The sequence below is a fragment of the Physeter macrocephalus genome, chromosome 5 (genome assembly GCF_002837175.3).
Source record: "Physeter macrocephalus isolate SW-GA chromosome 5, ASM283717v5, whole genome shotgun sequence".
NCBI classification, from domain to species: Eukaryota; Metazoa; Chordata; class Mammalia; order Artiodactyla; family Physeteridae; genus Physeter; species Physeter macrocephalus.
Window position 1 is genome coordinate 58,570,927 of NC_041218.1, and position 20,536 is coordinate 58,591,462.

Consider the following 20,536-nt stretch of genomic DNA (forward strand, 5'->3'; position numbering starts at 1 on the left):
TGTTGGCTGTTCATGTTGGGCTGGGCACACAGCTGGGTTAGTACAATCCATTTTAATAGTACCGGTCTTATTTACTGAGCAAAATTTAATAATCTACTGTTGGAGCAGAAATCTGGTAAATGTCTAGAGTTAACCACCTTCTGATTTATCTTCCCTACACATGACAGTTTTATATAATTTTCAAGGTTACATCAAATTTCCATTATGCTTTTTCTACCAGCCCAGTATGCACAAACTCTACATCAAGCACTTGAGTAAACTACACATTTAAATAAAACTGTTCAGCTTTAGAAATATTAATTTTTTATTAAAATTTAATATTAAATATTTAAAATATATAAAATTTTCATTTTTATCTAACATTTAATATAATTTATGACTAAGGGGCATAACTGATCAGCAATGTGACTTAAAAAATAAGGGCATCTTGCAATCTTTGTACAACTTGGTAATATTTCATTTATGGAAATTCTTCAGAATGTGCTAAACTGCATAGAATATGACTTGGTAGTATATTTTGTATCTGATTTTCTTTTCAGAACTAGAAAAACGCTAAAAGATTCATAGCAAAATATAAAATGAAAATAAATACTCTACCTGCTACATCAAAGTCCGGAAAATAATCTGGGCAGTGCTGTTGGGCGAGCACTCCAGCCGGTGTGTCATCCCAGCAGGACCATCCATCCCAGGTACGGTTGCAATACAGACCTGGCCATTTAGAAAGAAATTATATTACAGTTGTCAAAAACTGTAGAATCCTCAGCAGGATTTAACAGTGCATAGACAGTTATTCTGGGACTCTCCACTCGGACATGGAAATATTAAAACAACAGTCGCAGCAGCAGCACCAAAATAAAGGTATTAACTTTTTCAAGTACTGGGCTTCCCTGGTGGCGCAGTGGCTGAGAATCCGCCTGCCGATGCAGGAGACACGGGTTCGTGCCCCGGTCTGGGAAGATCCCACATGCCGCGGAGCGGCTGGGCCCGTGAGCCATGGCCGCTGAGCCTGCGCGTCCCGAGCCTGTGCTCCGCAACGGGAGGGGCCCCAACAGTGAGAGGCCCGCGTACCACAAAAAAACAAACAAACAAAAAACTTTCCCGAGTACTAAGGAATTTCCTCTTTTTCTTTTTTGTAGGACACTCTCCATTTGTTCCTCAAAAGGCATATTTGTCATCTGTATGGACTCTTTCCTCCAAAATCTTTCCTTTAAAATATCTTCAGAAATGCTACGAAAAAACTCTTGTGAAAGTATATGCAATATTACCCCTGGATAAAAGGCTTTGGAACATTTGTAGCCTACTAACGATTAACCCTCAAAGGGGTTGCCTTAGGTAGTTCTATTGTTAATCCAAGGGTGATGCACTTGTTCAGGAGATGCATTTGCAGCCAGTTAATGGGCTACATATAAAAACAGTCTTATTACTTTAGAATCACACCATTACTGACTAAAATAATGCTTAGTTTGATCACTTTATGTATTCTTCAACATTGGCTCCAAGTAGTTTCTCACTGCTTTCAAAAAGTAAATCTACTCTTGAAAGGGGAAACTTTTAGTGCAATTGTAAAAGTATCTATTTTTTCATACACCTTCTTATTGATACTAGTGTGAGGCTGGGGTCAGATTATGAGGTGTCTTAAATGCCATCCTAAGGAGTTTGGGTTTTTTTTTTTTTTTTCCTGTAGGCAAGGTGGAATCATTGGGAAAGACACGAACAAATCTAGATTTTAGTGAGAATAAGAGGGTTTTTAAGGATAAGATTAACAAAGAGAGACAAACTAGGTGACTATTGTAACAGTCCAGGTAAGAGATATTAAATGTCTAAAATAAGGCACTATGAGTGTATTTAGGAATATTAATGAAATGTAATTAACGGGGTGTGGATGTAAAACAGGAAAATACAAGGATGACTCATAAATATTAATCCTGAGTAAATGGCTCAGGGGTGGTGTCACATACAGAAGTGAGAATCCAGGAGGGATGAGTTTATGAGTAAGGTAATGGTGGGATTTGAAAATATTGTACTTGTGCAATGGCCAAGTGGAAATGTGTAGTAAATGTATGGGAGATGGACGGAGAGGATTAGGTGAAAGAATAACTGCATTTAAGGTGTTTCATTGCATAGAAGCCTGGTGTAAATTCTCAATTTCAAATAAAGGAATATTTTTTGTTTGAAAAAAATTAAATCTACCCTAAAACATAAAGCTATTCAAAAGAATGAGCTTCAGGCTTTGAAGGTAGTTCTCAACAAAAAAAAAGTTTTAAATAATGATCGTAGCACAAAAGTTCATCCTCCCAAGATGACTAAGACCAAAGCGAAGGAGACTGCACTCACTCAGTTTCTGAAAATATCAATTTTGTGTTTCTGTTGTTTCACTTAGCTTCAGAGAAAGGGTTTCTTCTTTGGGCAGAGTTACATATAATGCCTTTTCAGTTTCTTAAACACTGAAACCACTGCAGACAGAAGAATGACATGTGTCTTTCAATTGACTCACTTTTTTGTTTGAAGGAAAATGCTAAAAATAGGAACTACAAATTAAAACCTTAACTGTTTGATGGCAAACCATGTGTAGTAAATAGAGTATATTCAACTAATTTTCCCCCTAGGAAGCAGTGTTGTCTTAGAATACAGGAGGGTGTAAAAGATCTTGTTGGGTCTTTTCAAGTGCTTTAGGGGTCAGGGGAGAGAATTTAAATGAATGTAGCAATGCTTTATCATCACATCCTCTTCTGTTTTCCCCTGGGCCTTCTGTAGCTAATAGAATATGCTTGGTGCTAAGAATATCTTCATGTCTTTATGACATGAAGCGGTCACACAGAGCATTCTAGAGAAGGTGATAGATAAACAATGTCTGCCTAGGAAATATCTTTTTCTAATTCCTCTGGGAACTGGGGGTAGAAAAGGAGAAGCATTAGCATGAGTTGCCACCCAATTGACAGGTAAGGGAAGATACTACCTAATTAACCCAAGCAAGACAGAGTTTTGATACGCTCTGCCTCAGGCTAATTCTCTGCCCACTATTTTCCAACTCTCTTCCTGTCCTTCTCTACTTCCTCTCCCTCACATAGTCCTATATTGCTCCTGCTTGCCATGGGTGATTACTGGGCTATTGTAGTAATTTTGTCGTAAATGCAGATATTCGCCAAAAAGCAGTCAGGTGAACTTGAGTAAAGAAACTAGGCATGTCTGCTGTATGAAATACACAAACATACCACGGTATGAAAGCCACTGTTAAAACTATTGGCATATTAAATTAAAATTTGTCAACACATATTTACCCACAGAAGAAAATAAGCCTTTCCTGATGTTTGAAACACACATTCACATACATCCTTCTTTTTACCTTCCCCTTGATATGGGGGTAACTTTTGCATTCTTGATGGGGTTTTTTGTTTTATTTTTTTACCTTCTCCTTGATATGGGGGTAACTTTTGCATTCTTTATGTTTGAAACACACACTCACATACGTCCTTCTTTTTACCTTCTCCTTGGTATGGGGGTAACTTTTGCATTCTGTCATAGCATCTGTGCTGTGCCTCCAACAGTCTCTGCTTTCCCAAAAGGTAGAGAAATGGCTCCGGCTCTATTGTTGGAGGGTGGGTGACCTCTGAAGCGGCAGGAAGAACTGGAATTGGGCGCTGTGTTAGAAAGGAAACTGAGTTACTTATGGGGAGTAGAGATGGGTGAATATATAATGAAACAATCAAAAAGTATGAAAACATTTATTTTTCCTTCTGTAAGCAACAATTATGCATGGTCTCCACGTGGAATATTTTTGCTTTATAATTAAAAAGTGTATTTACATTTCATCTATAAATTCTACCTAAAATTTTCCTATTTGCCTTCATTCTATTCACTCTTGAAAATGTATAGCACCCACACAAACTCATGCACCTCTTTACAAGATTGTTTTAATTTTATCAGTGTAAAGTTTAGAAGTAAACAAAGCAAATAACCTGATTTCCAAAGTATGAATATTAAATCAACTTTGCTTTGTTTGGAACGCCTAAGAATCACAAATCATGTTATTTAAAGTAGCTATATTAGTGCAATAAATACATTTTAATTGGATTTCAGCTGCTTTGCTTGTACTTAGATTGCACACACTGCCAAAAATTTACCCCATTTATTCCATAGAACAAATAAAATCTGTTCTTCTGAAAGTCTGCTTTAGATAATTGGCCTTAATCTCTTTAAATTGGTTTCATCAGCAGATGACCTATACAAGGTATCATTTTCACTGCTGAAAATCAATGTAAATCTTAAATATTTCTTAGAGCTTTTGAAATTTCAGTACAGACTGACATTAGATTTGTCAGTCTGTTTTCACTACCATCATAGGTCCCATTAATCTAAGTTGTGTGTGTGTGCATGTATCTGAAAAGATGAATGTCTGACAAATTGTCCTAAGATGCGTTTAGATAGATTTCAATTTCTTTTGTGGCTCTGATGTTTTTAGTAGTGCTTGAATCTGATTTTTTTATATCCATGTTCTGTATAGAGTTTTTTGGAAAAGACTGGCAAGCTTCAGCCTGCATTGACTTTTTCTAAAGTTAGAAATTCTCCTTTCTATTACACCTGTTGAAACAATTTTAAGTGGCCTTATTCTGTTTAAATTATTCTAAGACTGAAGTTTCCCCAATGTACTGATAGCAGAAATAGTGTTATGTACCTTTCTCTATTCTCCACAGTCTCTAAAATAAACATCTTTATTAAGTTGACCTGTATACTCCAGGATATTCATGGTAAAGCCTCACTGTTTTCCAGTGTATCTCATTGTGTAGACAGGGCATCCTGTCCTATGAGACAGCCTATCACTAAAGGCTAAACTGTACAGAGCACTAAACAATAAAAACTCAGAGTAGAGAGAGAGCATGGGGCAAGAATAGTTGGGAATGACTACAGATACAAGGTAGAATTTGAATTGGATCTTGAGTATATGTACTGTCGCATAGGCAGAGAGGAGAGGGAAGGCTTTGTGGATGGTAGGAAAGGTATGCAGGTAAGTCCAGAGGAAGGAAATGGTATGTGTGAAACACTGTACTGAAACCATACTGCCCGGAGGGGAGCATATTTGAGGGTAAGATATGAAATCAAGGAAAACCAGATAATACAGGGCCCTGTGAGAATGAATACAAAACGTCTGGGACATGAAAGGTTCAATATATTTTAGCATATATTTTAAAAACATGATGAAATAAAGCTGTCTTGCAGTTTTTTGATCAGTGAAGGTTGCGAAAGGAGAATGTTAATAAAATTCATATGGTAGGCATCAGATGTCCACAGATTAGTGCTGGGGAGGCCAGCCAGGCAGCTGAAGGCATGGACTAGATCACTTTAAGATGGAACAAGAAAGAGCAACTCAGCAATTTCTCAAATAATAAAAGCACCGAGGTATATCTGAATATAAGGAATGGAGAACAGGAAGAGTCAAATAGCCCAGATATTTTAGCCTATATGACTAGAAAAAGAAATGGTAGCGTCCTGAGAAAGAGAAGACTTTAAGAAAGGAAAACCTTACTCGGGGGAGAAGGCAAGTTCTCTTTTGGACTAGATTTGGAGGTGCCAGCAAGTCATCTGAGTAGAAATCACTTGCAAACAGAAGAGGGTGAATACTTCTTGTTATAACATTACTTTTATAACTGTAGATGAATACTTATTGTGAATATATTTGACACTACTCTGTTAGGATTATTTCTAATTTTAATGCCTCTAGAATTTGTGACAAGAAATTAATGAACCGACAAAGATTATTAAAGGTGTACAAATCCTTTACCAATGTAGCTGAACAACATTATGCTGTAATATGACCCCTTTGCCACTGGTTTTAAGATCAGTCACTCATCAAAGTCATTGAACTTGATGAGCCAAGTATTGAGCTAGAGGCTGAGGAAACGGTGCTGAGTAAAACAAGCACAGAACCTGCCCTCGTGGAACTTACAGTCCAGCAAGAAAGACCAACACTAAAAATATTTCCAGACACCAGAAACTGTGAAAGGCAAAGAATTATTAATCGTTAAATGCTCAGATATTCCATTAGGAATTGAGAGATGGTTTGGGAGTAAGGAAAAGTATTTTGAAGAGATTTCATGTAAAAGCTTCTTTTTGGATTTTATTAGCCTATATTTGTATGAATGTGTGTTTTAATAATTTGACTAAAGATCATGTAACCATGATCTTTGATTACAGTGTCCTCACAATAAGATACAAATGATTGGTTCAGCTTATGTATCTATTTGATTCTTTGTGGCTCTATTCTTAGAATCTTGGGTTGATATGAAAATCATCATTTGATATTATTTCTGGGTCATTTTCCCCACCATCTTCAAATCAAATTAGAAGATGTAATATGTTATATACAAATCTTTTGTCACTTATTATTTTAGACATTAGGAACTACTTTGCTTAAGTTTGACATTCTTTCCAGAAGTAACATTCTGAATTTTTTTTGTGTGGTACGCGGGCCTCTCACTGTTGTGGCCTTTCCTGTTGCGGAGCACAGGCTCCGGACGCGCAGGCTCCGCGACATGTGGGATCTTCCCGGACCGGGGCACGAACCCGTGTCCCCTGCATCGGCAGGCGGACTCTCAAACACTGCGCCACCAGGGAAGCCCCTGAATTCTACTTTTAAATGGACTGAGCAACCAATTAAATGTTCCTGTGTTAGTTGGAAATTCATGGAGGCCATGGGGAGGCAGTATGTGCAAGAATAGCCAAGTGGAAACCCTATACCTGTATTTTCAATGACAACATTATTGGGTTTAATGCAGTTTTAACACCAGCAATAGCGGAGATATGACCATCTCAAAAAGGAGGTGTAGTTCATGTAGACGACAGTAGGTAGCATCGATCTATCATTCCTCCAATGTTGAAACAAAACTCCAGTGAACTTCCTGTAGCCTGGTCCAGCGGAGATTGTTTCAACACTGAGGGAATGAGGAATCAGAACTTCTGCCCTTAGAAGAGACATAATAATCTGAGGCCGCTCCTGGTCTGGTTCATGTTTGAGCATTGACGGTGCAATTTTTCCAGTGGTAGCTGAATGTTTCATTGATTTTCTTCGGAAAATAACATATACATTGAGGCATTCTGTTATATATGTATATAACATACAGATATATGTAGATATAAATATATAGCCATTACATCTATGTAATTCTGATCATGGAATTACTACTGCTTAAAATAACATGTAAATTTCATAAAGTTCATTGATCATTAACTTTATGCTGATTATTTCATACAGTTAAAAATAGTTAGTGAGGTGGTATAATTTTCAGCAGTAAAGAGGTAAAACAGAAGCAGTAGTGATTAAACCACCAAGCAATGTGAAAAACAATATTTCACTTAACATAAGTGTTATGTTTAGTCTATGTATTTGTGGAATGTAAATATATAATTTTATGCTCACATGAAGCTAGAAATGAGACATTAAGGGCATGTTGCTTTTCTGAATAAAGACTGAAATACAAAGTTTTGCATTCAAGCCATCTTGCATGATTCTTCCAAAATCAAAAACCACCTCTTAATTGTTGTCCTATGTAGCAGTTTAGCCGCCGTATATGTGATGTCACTCCTAAAGGCTCCAGTAGATGGCGCCACACATACGACCACCAAGCTGCCACTGACAGCTGTAGTCCGCAGCCGAAACATCACTGTTCTTTCAGTTAATACCTTGAGCGCCTCCTACATTCCAGGCACTGTTCTAGGTTCTGAAGATTCAGCAGTGAACAAAATTGGCAAGGTCCCTGCCCTCATGGAGCTTACATTCTAGAAAGTTTCATCCACACTAATCATGGGGTCCAGAGGTAAAGCAATCTGTTTAAGCAATTTCTACTTTGATGTAAGACCATCAGCCTCCTTGTGTGTTACAGGTGGTTTCTAGAAGTACAGAGACAGAACAAGTAGAGAGCTGTTCTGTGTAGAACTTTAAGGAATGGTCCAGACCTACTGAATGTGGGGATCCATGCTACTGGGTTGAAGGGAGACATTCCTATTGATTGCCACAGACAGAACTGCTCCAACAGGACTATGAACCCAGAATCCACAAGCTGATATAAACAACTTTCCATGTCACCATTCTTAATAATGATAATGTCTATGTTCAGGTTATTTGTAGCTTTCAGTTACTCGTACCTTTCAAAATAACAAAGGATAAAATAGAGCTTTGCAAAGTGTTGGCCCTGCTTCTTCCAGGTAGATGCCTGGTTGGTGTCCTATGTACTTTCTACCTGAGCATTATATAAACAAAACTGTATATTATCATAAATTCAACACAAATAGGGGAATACAGCTAAGTGAACAACAACAACATAAAGTAGGTTCTTCTGAGAAGCATTATGTCTTCAGCATTGTCGTCGTCATCGTCATCACTACCATCTTTTTAGCACTAAGTGCCAAGCACAGTTCTAAGCCTATCGTATTACTGCAGGTAAGAGAAAGTGAGTGGGTAGTTTTGGTAAAAGTAGATGAGGTTAATGGAATGTGGTGACACACTGATAGTTTTTAAAGGCCATTTGGAAATCAGGTTGGTAGAATTCAATAAATATACTGGTAGTGGTTAATAATGTATCTAAGAAGTGACATTTTAGAATAATTAAAGTCAACGTCATTTAAAAATTTCCTTTTCTCTAGAGAGCATCAATGTGGAACATAATGAGTGTTTTAGAAGGAAACTGATGTATCAAATTTTTTATGGACAAATCCTCCAAATCCAATAGGTAATCCAAACACAGACAGAAGCAAAATTTATGTTACAGTGAAGAGAGCACAAAGCTATTTAAGTATCCTATGCAATCATGTTTGCTAGTAAAAAAAAAAATGCCCACAAACCATAAGACACCTGTCATGCTCATGCAAATATATGAAATTCTTTCAGTCTTTGAATTTTAAAATATATTAGGTAAGAGTTTTGAAAAAAGTGACCTTTTGTTTTTTAAACATACCAAAAGTTATAGTCTTTGTAAAAAAAAAAACAAAACAAAACAAAAAACGGTGACTAGATAAAACTCAAACTTTCTTATTATCTAGTACTTTATCATTTCTTCTATGTCTAGTTATATACTTTATGAAATAAAATTTAAAAATATTTACATATAGTTGATCACATAGGATTTCATTTGAGATGAATAACAATATCAGTATGAATAGAATATACCAATATTTCTGCATCTATATAATATGACATAAGGCTTAGACATTTACAGACGAAATAAAATATTCCAGTAGTTTCTACAATATTCTTGTTTAAAATTTCGAACAGCATGAAGGTACCTACATTTCCAAGTACTGGATTACTTTTAGGAAATTATACTGTACTTTATCTGAAGATTAAAATAACATGACAGTCTTACATAATAAAATAAACTATCCTCATTCAAACAGGTACAGAAGGGCTGCATTAGCAATCATTCCCATCAACTTTGACGTATAACATTACAAAATGTAAATTCCATTAAAATTAAGTTAACATGTATGAAATGTTAGTAATAGTTTTCCTTGAATAATATTAAGAGGAGATTTGTTAACAAAACATTAAAGAAAATTAGAGTTTGGTTTTTGGAGAACAATGTCTACCCTTGCAAATGCCCAATCATAATCATACTACTTCAGCATTCTTGATTAACATAGCTTAAAATAACTTTGTTTCACTTACATTCAGAAAGACGAAGAGGGTCAAGCACCAGCGTGTAAGTGTGAACTTCATATTGGGTTTTTGAAGACGGTCTTCGAAGACCTAGAAAAATATAAAAGTAACAAAGACATTTAAATTAATACAGCTCTAATATTGACTGTGGCCTTTTTGTCTTGTCTATTTGATTTGAAGATCAATGTCCAAAGACACCCTAAATTCAATCCATGTAAGTACAGTAAGCTTGTGAGGCAAATGCAGCAGCATGTTCCATTTCCCTTCCTCTCAGCCAGGAAGACTTGTCTGGTTGTTGTCTAAAGTTCTCCCATTAAGAAATTCTGGAGCCCCCTTAACATATCAGTACATAAATAAAAGATTCTGAGAAATCAAGAGCAATCAATGTGGACTTCAATTAACACATGGCATCAAAAGAACTGCTGAAAATTTTCAATGGAAACATCCACAAAAAAGTCACCTCAATGGACACGAACAAATAAAATCTGTGCTTTGTAAAGGATTAATAGCTATGCCTTCCAGATAATCAAAAGCCAACTTTTAAGTAGTCTTATTTGCAGCCTTGAGTATTTTTCTTTCCTACAAATTCTTCAAGCGTCAAGTTGCTATTAAGAATAAATTTATTCCATAGTAAGGCTTGTTTGTTCCCCAAGAGGTCACCAGTACTACTCAAGAGCGCAACAGTCAGAAACAGGCTGCTTTGTCACAAATAAGAGTTTTTTGTTACTCTGCAGGTAATTTTACACAAGGAAAAATAAAGGGGTGAAAAATTTTTTAAATATATACATTTAATCAGTGGGATTTGTGTGAAAACTATTTCAACTAGGGGTGAGTGGTTATCATTGCGTCCAACACTCTACTCATTGTACTACTTTTAGGTTTTACATATTCGGCTAGGTTTGAGTTAGTATCTACACCGTATGCCTGTTGGGCTGCACCTTGCAGGCCTGCGAGCCTTGAGACCAAAGAAATGGCCTAGAGACAGCGGTGGAAACATCCATGGGTTACTGGAGAGGGTATCTTAAGCAAAAGGTCCTGGAGCAATATCCCACGTTTTACAGCAGATGGCAGGCAGGACATGACAGCAAGCTTTGCAACTTGGGGGAGAAGGAGGCTACCATTTATAAGGGGAATTGACATCAGGTTGGCTCAGTTACCAGGGGAACCTGAGCAGCTGGGGCAGGGAGCAAACACATAGGCAGGTACTATTTAAGCTCTATAATTAAGAGGATTGGAGTCACCCGAGAAAAGCAGAGCCTGGTCGAGCAGGGGATGTACAGAGAGCAAGGGAGCAGCCATCTTGAATGGCCTGACAATACGCTCCACTCCTACACACCCTGCAGGACCCTTACAATCTTGATCTGCACCTTTTCCGTGATATCCCTGGGGTCAGGTATACAGAGGCACACACCAACCAAATACCACACATGCAATAGACACCAGCGGCTAAAGAGTATCACGAGTCCAAGAGGTGGGCAAACTTTGGAGCCAGGTGCTCATCAGGTCAATTTTTCATGGAAGTCCAGATGAGGATGACAATGTCCTCTCACGACAGGGACCCAATCAAACTCATTTCACAGTGAGGCCACCACTGTCACCCAGTGCACAGATTCCCTCCACTTAGACTAAGGAGGGAAGGTAAGATATTTAACAGGCACAATACAGGGGAGATCATGACTATTAAGCAAAATACAAGCAGTAAGAGCACGCTGAGATCACATTGCCCCTGCATGTGGTTTTTGTCCTGGCCTGCAGTACCACACCACCTCTCCATCCTCAGTCCCCACAGCCAGTGCCGAATACTGGAGAGGCGTGTAGCAACGGACCACAGGGTTAATATGATGGTGCCTTTCTCCAGTAGGGGGGCCTGGATTAATTACCTTAGTAGTTTTAGGTGGGGCTGGGTAGAAGACAGGTGAGATCTATAAATCCCTTTCTAATCCTCTTCCCAAGGCAGCAAACCCAAACCACCGGGGACTTACCTGCCAGTCCTAGGGTCATTTATGATGTGTTCCCCTGGGGGTAGATCCTGTATCAAGGGCAAAAGCAAGTTATTGTCCTGACCGACCGCTTGGCAGCAGTCGTTAGGTGGTCGACAGTTCAACTTGGATTGTGTTGACTAGTTGCTTCTGGGTTAACAGGGCGTCAGCACTGGTACGATTGCTCCTGCGACATGTCCTCATGTTGGAAGAGAGAGTTTTCTGTGTCAGTTGCCGAGTAGTCCCTTCATCTTTTCAATTAGCCCGGCAGCACAGGGGCTGTGGGGCAGGGGGAAATGTCAGTGTACGGCATTTGTTTTGGCCCATTCCTGAACTTCAGGACTAGTAAAGTAGGGTTGTTTTTTTTTTTTTTTTTTTTTGGAGAAAAGCTGCACGCAGGCTTCTCTCTGGTTGCGGCGAGCGGGGGCTACTCTTCGTTGCGGTGCGCGGGCTTCTCATCACAGTGGCTTCTCTTGTTGTGGAGCACGGGCTCTAGGTGTGCAAGCTTCAGTAGCTGTGGCGCACGGGCTTAGTTGCTTCGTGGCATGTGGGATCTTCCCGGACCAGGGCTCGAACCCGTGTCCCCTGCATGGCAGGTGGATTCTTAACCACTGTGCCACCAGGGAAGCCCCTAAAGTGGGTTTTTTTGCATTACTCTATGACTCCGTAGACCTCGAGTAATGGCTTCCACCTGTTGTAACGCGCTGTAGACTGCACACAGCTGTTGTTCCAAGAAACAATACTGTTGCTCTGCCCCCTTCCATAGCTGGACCAGATGCCAAGGACATTCTGCCGTCGCCACAGGCCCCAGCCAAACCCTCTGGTGAACTGGCCACCTCCAACTGACAAGCCTGTCCTGAGGTAACACCCCTAAAGCCTGTGTCTGTAGTTGTTTAGGGGTGGTGGGTTGGGGGGTATGCTTGTCTTACCTGACCAGCTAACATCCAAGTATTTGATAGATAATCCAGGTTCTTACACTTTGTCCGTATTCACCAGCCATCCCCATGCAGTCAGATGAGCCACGAGCACGGGGCTGCTACTTTCACACTGGAAGAAGGCTCTAAGGTTAACAGGGTGTCATCAGTATGACGGAAGAGAAAGACATCTCCCATGGCAGTCAGCGGCCACAGAGCCCCACATGCTAGTGGACGGCCTCCTCAGGATCACCTTTGCAACTTTCCATACCCCAGCCTTATTTTCCAACATCTCGGCGCTCACGGGAGTTTTTTCGGCCTCCTGGTTGGCTCACCAGTTGTTGGGCTGCACTTCGCAGGCCTGCAAGCCTTATAGCTGCCCAGCCTTGGGACCAAAGAGCCTGGAGACAGCAACAGAGACTCAGTGGTTTATTGGACGGGGACTCTTAGGCAAAAGGTCCTGGAGCGACACCCCACTATTTACAGCAGAGGACAGGCAAGCTGTGATAGCGTCCTTCACTACTGGGTGGGGCGGGGCGAGAAAGAGGCTACCATTTATAGGGGAACTGACGTCATGTCGGCTCAGTTACCAGGGAAATCAGCAGCTGGGGCAGGGGGTGAGCACGTAGGCAGTTACTAATTAGGCCCTATAATTAAGGGGATTGGATATTCATGAGACAGAAGCAGGACTGGTGGAGCAGGAGATGTACAGAGAGCAAGAAAACAACCATCTTCAGTGGCCTGACCATACAATGCCTAATATACTTGTCCCCAAGAGTAAATTGTATTCAATTTACATATTAGCATGCCAGGAAATTGAGAAAGTATAATTTTCAAGTGTCATCTTATATGATGATCATTACCCCTTGTTTCTGACACTTCAAGCCCACTAGTAAGTTGAAAACACATACAGGTATTGACAGCTGAGGCATTACAAGGGATGCAAATATGGGTGAGACGGGTGAGATGTGGTTTCAGTACAAAAAACTGAGCACGGTGGGGGGATGGGGGCAGGGTGCAATATGAATGATGTAAGACATGTGCTAAAATAACTATAATACAGCCTGGGTAAAAAGTTCAATAAAATGGCACAAATACAGATAAAGGATCATTTCTGATTGGGGGAACAAGAGAAGGATTTGTATTTTGACCTAAAATTTGAGAACTGAATAGGGTTTTAAAAAACAAAGACCTACATAGGTAGAGAAACCAGATTAAAAACAAGATGTGGAGATGGAAAAATTTAGGGGTAGCCAAAGAAAAAGGAATACAAAACTTTAATTTAGCTGGAGCTTAGAGCTTCTCAGGAAGTGAAAATAAGGGTAGAAAAGTAGGTTTTGAGTGCCTAGAAAATTTATTACCCAAACTACCTTTTGGCACTTTGTGTGCCTGCCACACATTTCCATCTATGTATGTACAGAACTTAACAACCTAGCCTGATGCGAAACCTCTTTCAGAAAAGGATTACGTTTTAGCTATCTATATATCTCTGGCACTGCACACAATCACTCACACATGATTATTATTTTTGCTAGTAATGGTGGTTTGTGGTCTGATGAATTCTAGGAAGCATAGAACTCTCTTGAATGTATTATTTTTCCCTTTTTGATTCCTTGTATTCCCATGTCATTGACTTCCACAATTATCCATGAACTGTCCAAATAGGAAACCAGGGATGGTCCTTGATTACACCCACTTCCTTATACCTGACATCTAGTCTCCATGACTCCCATTCTATCAGCCTTTGGTATCGTGTTAAAGTGTTCACCCTTCTCCACCACCTTAGTTCAGAGCTCCATCTTTCTCATCAGGACCCTAGCAACAGCCTCATGACCAGTTTCCCTACTTCAAGTCTCCATCCCTCCAACGCATTTCCTATACCAAAATGAGTGTAATTGTATCTTCCTTTAGTGATTGCCTCCAAACTTTAAGTAAATGCATAAAACCCTTGGCTAGGAATGTAGTAATACAGGGCCCCCTTTAGCAACAAGCACCAATATGATCATGGAGGGAAATAAAAAGGGAGAAATTGAAGTTGTCTCCTAGATTGGTAGCTTCGGTACAAGGACAGATAATGAAGGAATTCAGCAAGGGGAAGTAGGTGGAAGAGGAGGCGCTCTTCTCCCTTAATTGGGAATATTATTACCTGAGTACTGGATGAGACTTATTTCCTGATGTGAAAGGTAGGACTTTTGAAGTGTTCACATACCTGTGAAATTGGTACAGCTTTCCTTAGTTAGATCCTACTTTTTAAGAAGGAAATCATAGACATATGATGGATTTCTAAGGGTCTGTTGAGTATGATAGTCCTAGGATTTCATCCCTGAGAGAAGCAGGATGTATGGAACATTACAGGTGTAAGAATTAAAAACCAGATCTGCTCTTCCCAAGAAAGTCCTGCTCATGAATTCCAAATGTGAGAGCGAAGCACAGTGAGAAGCCAGCTTCTCTATGAAGGTGAATAGGGGGCGATCAGGCAGTTAATTGCCTTATTCTATCTATGTCACATATGTGATGTCACTTGATATTTTATAAAGTATCAGTTGCTTGGTTTTGACTAAACGGTATCATTACAGTGCGGAGCAATAGCGGTGGGAGACTTGTCACCCTTAAGGTGAGTGGAGCTGCGTAGTCATCTTGGCCTAGGAAAGGGGAGGTCCAGGCTTTCAAAGCCCCACATACCGTGTTTACATTTGTACCATGAACAACTAAGGTGAATGAAAATGGATCTGAGACTGAACGCTTGGAAATGACAGAGAGGTTTTGCCAAGAAACAAAGTCTTTTTTTTTCTCCTATTAATTGAAGAGGTCTGTAATTTTAAATGGTCTTGCATTATTTTGAACTCTTAACAAATTCCTCATGTGTAACATTATAGTATATCTGGGCTGTACTGCACCTGCCTCTAGTCAGAAAATTTCAACTGTAATTGTCCAGGGTTAAACAGTACCTTGTAGATATGCCTCTCTTTGAGAAAAGTGTTTTTTAAACAATATTTATTTATTTATTATTTATTTATTTATCTTGGCTGTGCTGGGTCTTAGCTGCAGCACACGGGATTTTTGTTGCCGTGTTTCATGGTGATTTGTGAAGATAGGAGAAAGAACGCATAGGTAGAGCTGTGAAGAAAGACAGGGCTTTAAGAATTTAAGGGAGATAAACAAGGCACAAAAAAAGAGTAGAACCAGAATGAGCAATGAAGTAATTTACCTTCTCTAGGATTCTTCAAAGAAAGAGAAAAAAGAGTGAAGAAAGTTAATAAGAGTAACAGCGGTGGAAAACCCAAAAATGAATTAACAGAGTCGTAATGTTAGCTGAACAGATGATTAAAGGATGGGTAGGTTGCAGGGTGGAATCTAGAGAAAGACTAATGTGGAATTTTTGATAGGCAGGAATTTTCTAATTCAGTTTTTTAGAAGTTAGAAATGTTCTAACTTTCTAAGCTTAGAAAGTTGAACCTGGACCCAGGTAGAAAAGGACAAAATCAGGCAAACAGTAGCTAATGGAGATAAAAATTCAACTTAGAAACTTTCAAATTGTAATGGGAACAGGTGAGACAGAGAACTTGTGATCAGATAGTCATATGGTACACCTGGAAGATGGCTCCAAGAAAACCAGAACAGAGCTTAACTTTGACATCAGATTATTTACTTGCTTCTTGATGTTTCTCCTATTTCTTCTCTACAACAAGGACATTGTTTCGTCTTGTAACCCTAGAACCTAGAAAAGAGTCTGGAACATAGTAAATGGTCAGTAAATATTGGTTGCTTTGTTTAAGGGATGAATTAGGGTCAGAATTTGGTAAGGCAGGGAGGATTATTCTTTACCCAAAGAGCCCTAATTATGGAGCCAAGAGATTCTTATTTCGGCTTCTGCTTTTATTATTTCTTTAGTTTTGGGCAAAAAGCTTCACTTCTATGCCAGTTTCATACCGATTCCGTATCCATATCCTCCTTGAATAGGAGAAGAATACACTTCCATATGTAAAGCAAATGGACCCCCCTGGATCTGTCTCAGTAGTTTAGCTACTTAGGGCAGTGGTTTCCAAAGTGTCTTTTAACCACTTTTTTTTTTTTTTGTAAACAAAAGCTCTTGTGGAAGCCCACATATAAGCCAGATGGACGTGGAATCTAAACACCTGATTGGGGAGCCTGGTTTAGAATACAAAAATAAGGTAACCTTGGACAGTAAGTGGTTCAGTCACTGAGTGGGACAACAGAACATGCACGGCTCTGAATCCACAAATGAGCACCCATCACTCATCTCATCTCTAGAAAATTGCATCCCTGTGTTGCAGGGGAGTGCTGGTTAGTGGAAAACACTCCTCCAGTGAATAAATAGCATCTAAATCACTAATACAATGATGGTGATTAAATAGACTACTCTTCATTTAAAGAGAATAGATTTCCTTGGAAAGTAAAGTTACACTATTTTTATTTTGGGGGAAGAATATGAAACGTCAGTGTCTGAAAATAATGTGTCTATTCTCATAGATCAGCATTTCCAAAAGTGTACTCCATAGAATAGTGGGAATCCCATGAGAAGCAGCATAAAATAAAGTTTCCATGGCCAAAGAAGTTTAGGAAACTAAGCGTTTTCTATATTCCTCTTAGAGATGTACCAGAGACATTAGCACTTTAAAGTGTCTAATTTTCCTGTACCAAAAACACTAGTTTGACTTTAACTCTTCATTCTCCAAACCTGTTTGACCATGAAAAACATTTTTAATAATAACAATTATTGATCCATGTACAGAATATACTTTGGAAAATGCTCTTTTGGCTCAATGGCAATTTCTAACCCACCATAGTCAATTAAGCCCGCAAGCCATGAGAAAGAGCTGCCCTTTTACTTAAAATTTTTTTTTTTTCTTCTCCATGGAGCAAAAGTGGAATTTCTGAGGTCTTAAATATTCCCCAGCCTTGGTACAAAGCCCAAAGCTATAATAGGCATCTCAGAGGCAATTGCTCCTTTGGAACATTATTTGTCAAGAACCTCTTCTTTACTTCTCTGGCTATGGGAACAAGGAGTAGGATGAGGGGTACGGGCAAAGAGTAGAAAAGAGGAGGAAGGCATTGCTTATCTAAAAACAGCTGTGGCATTCTGTCCCCCAAGGCCTAGAGCCTGTTTCAGATTTGAAATTTGGCATTTCTTTTGAGGACAACTCGATTTAATATGGTCCTGTAGATACAATCCAAGTGAGTAGGTAAGTGAATTTTGTGGAACCCTGGAACCACAGGCTAGGATGGTTTGCTGCCTTACCAGTGCCTTCTGTTTGGACAACTCCTTGATTATATAACCTACTAGAAAATCATTCTTCACTAGTACAGGAACTAATTTGCCAAGGCATAATGTGGTCATAACTCCACTATGTGGCTACATTAAGCAAAACAGAGTGCCTTCCTGCTGCTCATTATGAGTTTAAAATCCCATCTAAATCCAGGCTCCTAGTCTAGCTGGTAAAAACTGGCACCCTCTGAATAGGGAAGCTTTTTTTGGTAAATAGGTTGGCACACAATGTAAAAGGAAGAATCTAGATGAGAAGTGAAGCAGAATAAAAATGATGCCATATTGAAAGAACTTAAGACTTTTTTTTTCACTCACATCAATGACCTGACATAGTAAGTGCTCAACAAACATTTATTGACTGACACAGAGAGATCGTCTCTAAGCAGTCAGCTAGGCAACATTAATAAACAACGAGATCTTGGAGAAATCTTCAGAATCTTGTGCAGTTCAGAAGTGTGTCACTACTCAAATGGATATTATTAATGGATAATTAGATAAAATTTGGCCAGTTAAAATTAATTTAAGGGAAGGGCACCGTAATCTCGTGGATACTTTCTAGTACTGGATCTCCAGTAGCAGCCGTGAGAGGGAAAGGGGAGATAGAAACTGTTTGGTTTAATTAAATTTAATTAAAAATACATCATGAACTTATTACATGTGCTTTAATGCCACCTCAAGATAAAGTTTAATTTCAATATGTGAGAGGTTGGGAGAAAAACAATTCGGTCTAAAGGGTCAGTATGAACAAAGACGAGGATGCGGGAATCACGGAATATATTGAAGAAGCTCTAAGTGGGTTGTTTCCGAACTTCACGTTCTTATTCCTTACATATGCACTGCCGTATAACAAGAAAGAAGTAAACTCAGTTCTGGACAAATGGAATTTGAATTGTCAGCAGGGTCTTCTATTTGGAGACCCTAAAATGCACCTGATTGTTATTAGCGTCTTCATATGTTCTTTATAAGCACTTCTGTTTAGATCAGCGATGACAGATATGGGAAGAGGAGTCAGTGAAGTGTAATGGAAAAAAAATACTGGGCTAAGGAATAAGGGCTCTATACTCCAATCCTAGACCCACCTCAAACTCACTACGTGACACTTAAGCACATTACTGCACCTTTCTGGACATCAATATAAAATTAGACAATTGGATCATAATTAAGAGTTTTTCTTACTCCAATACTGGCTCTGAGTTGCAATAAAATAAAAAACGTTTTTTGCCGACAGAGATAGCATAACAATTAGATAAATATTGGGTCTATTTGACCCTTCAATAGAAAATTAATATAAACAGCATTTTCCACATTGTGTTCTCTAAAATATCCCTGTGACTACTTATTTAATAACTCATAAATAAAAGGAAGGAATAGTTCACTGGGAAAAGGTTTGAGAAATGTGAAATACCATGTGCTCTTTTCTGGAATCGTTTTATGTTTATATTAGGATATTTATGTTAGGATATTAAAGGTTCTGAGAAGTCCTGCAACAATGGATCCTTTAAATTCATTTAAATTAGCTGTTGTTACTAATTATATCTACCAATAATAATGTGCAATCAATACTCAAGGAATGAAAAGGCAAGCTTGGCTAATAGCTGGCTTTTGATTTCAGTGAGTGAAAGGTGTGTTGCTTTCTCTTTATTTGCAGAAAAGACTAGTTATAGGCAAATGTTGCAGACTTATTGGCATTTCTTTGTTATATTGGAATAGAAATTGCAGGACTTTGCCATAGCTTGTCTGGATTATTGAAAATCTGATGATTAGATGACTGAGTTGGTGCTTTGTTTTGAAAGTCCACTTTCACAAATAACTCTTGAGTCAAACTTTAAAATATTTAGGTAGAATTCAATGTCATACACATATCAAACCATTCTACAAATACCAACAGGAGTTTAAAATGGTAGGTTTATGATTTTAGTCCTTACATATATATTACTGTGTCCTTATACACACTATTGAAAAAATCCTCTTTTAGAAAAAGATATGCCTGATTTGATTAGATGATGGAACTGGGAGGGATTCTAAAGTTCAAATTTTCCAAACTTTTCACTGAAAACCTACTGAAATGACTTCCCTTTAATTGGTTAGAAAGTTAGTGAAAGAGCTCGGCTTAAACTTAAACCATAGATTCCCAAACTAGTGTACACTCTAACTTACTACCCTGCCCCATATCAAAGGTTTTCCCTAGCTGGATTCAACCTTCAGCCAGTGAAGCCTCTGAGGCTTGGTCTAGTTGGGATAGAAGTAACCCATGACCACAGTTCATTCTCTTCCCCAGTTCAATTTCTCTTAATTACCTTCAGGAATTCTGTTTGGTTCTGATCTCAAGGATATCTTAGGGTAGAAGGTGCTTAGCCTGGAACAAAATGGGTTAAATAAAGAAAAAATCTGTGCTGTTATTCAACGTATTTAACAACTGTTGCTACTTAAACATCTACCAGTCAGAACAATTGCTGGCTGTTAACCACGGGCACTGCTATACCGATGCTCACCAGCTGTAAACCAGCCCTGGCATTCTCCACTTCCCTCCTCTCTTCCATAACCTTGCTATTCATTGTGCATGTATTTCTACATTTGTGTTTGCAAAAATGGAGGTGGGGTGGAATGAGGCAGAGAGCACTATTTTTTTAATTTAAAATTTTTTTTTTTTTTTTTTTTTTTTTTTTTTTTTTTTTTTTTTTTTTTTGTGGTACGCTGGCCTCTCACTGCT

At 38.8% G+C, this 20,536-nt stretch overlaps 1 protein-coding gene across 2 annotated transcripts in view; it reads right to left on the minus strand.

Moving 5' to 3' along the window:
* The window catches only part of CALCR (calcitonin receptor), a 147,439-nt gene that overhangs the window by 56,376 nt on the left and 70,527 nt on the right, over window positions 1-20,536 (minus strand). The window contains exons 1-4 of one of the 2 annotated variants that reach the window (XM_024131220.2): window positions 10,983-10,998; window positions 9,656-9,726; window positions 3,482-3,638; window positions 598-708 (exon numbers count right to left, since the gene is read on the minus strand). In XM_024131220.2, coding sequence (XP_023986988.1) covers window positions 598-708; window positions 3,482-3,638; window positions 9,656-9,706 — 319 coding nt within the window. In that variant the 5' untranslated portion in view covers window positions 9,707-9,726; window positions 10,983-10,998. Of the gene's footprint in view, window positions 1-597; window positions 709-3,481; window positions 3,639-9,655; window positions 9,737-10,982; window positions 10,999-20,536 lie in introns of those variants that run through there. The other variant, XM_024131216.1, reaches the window with a different exon arrangement.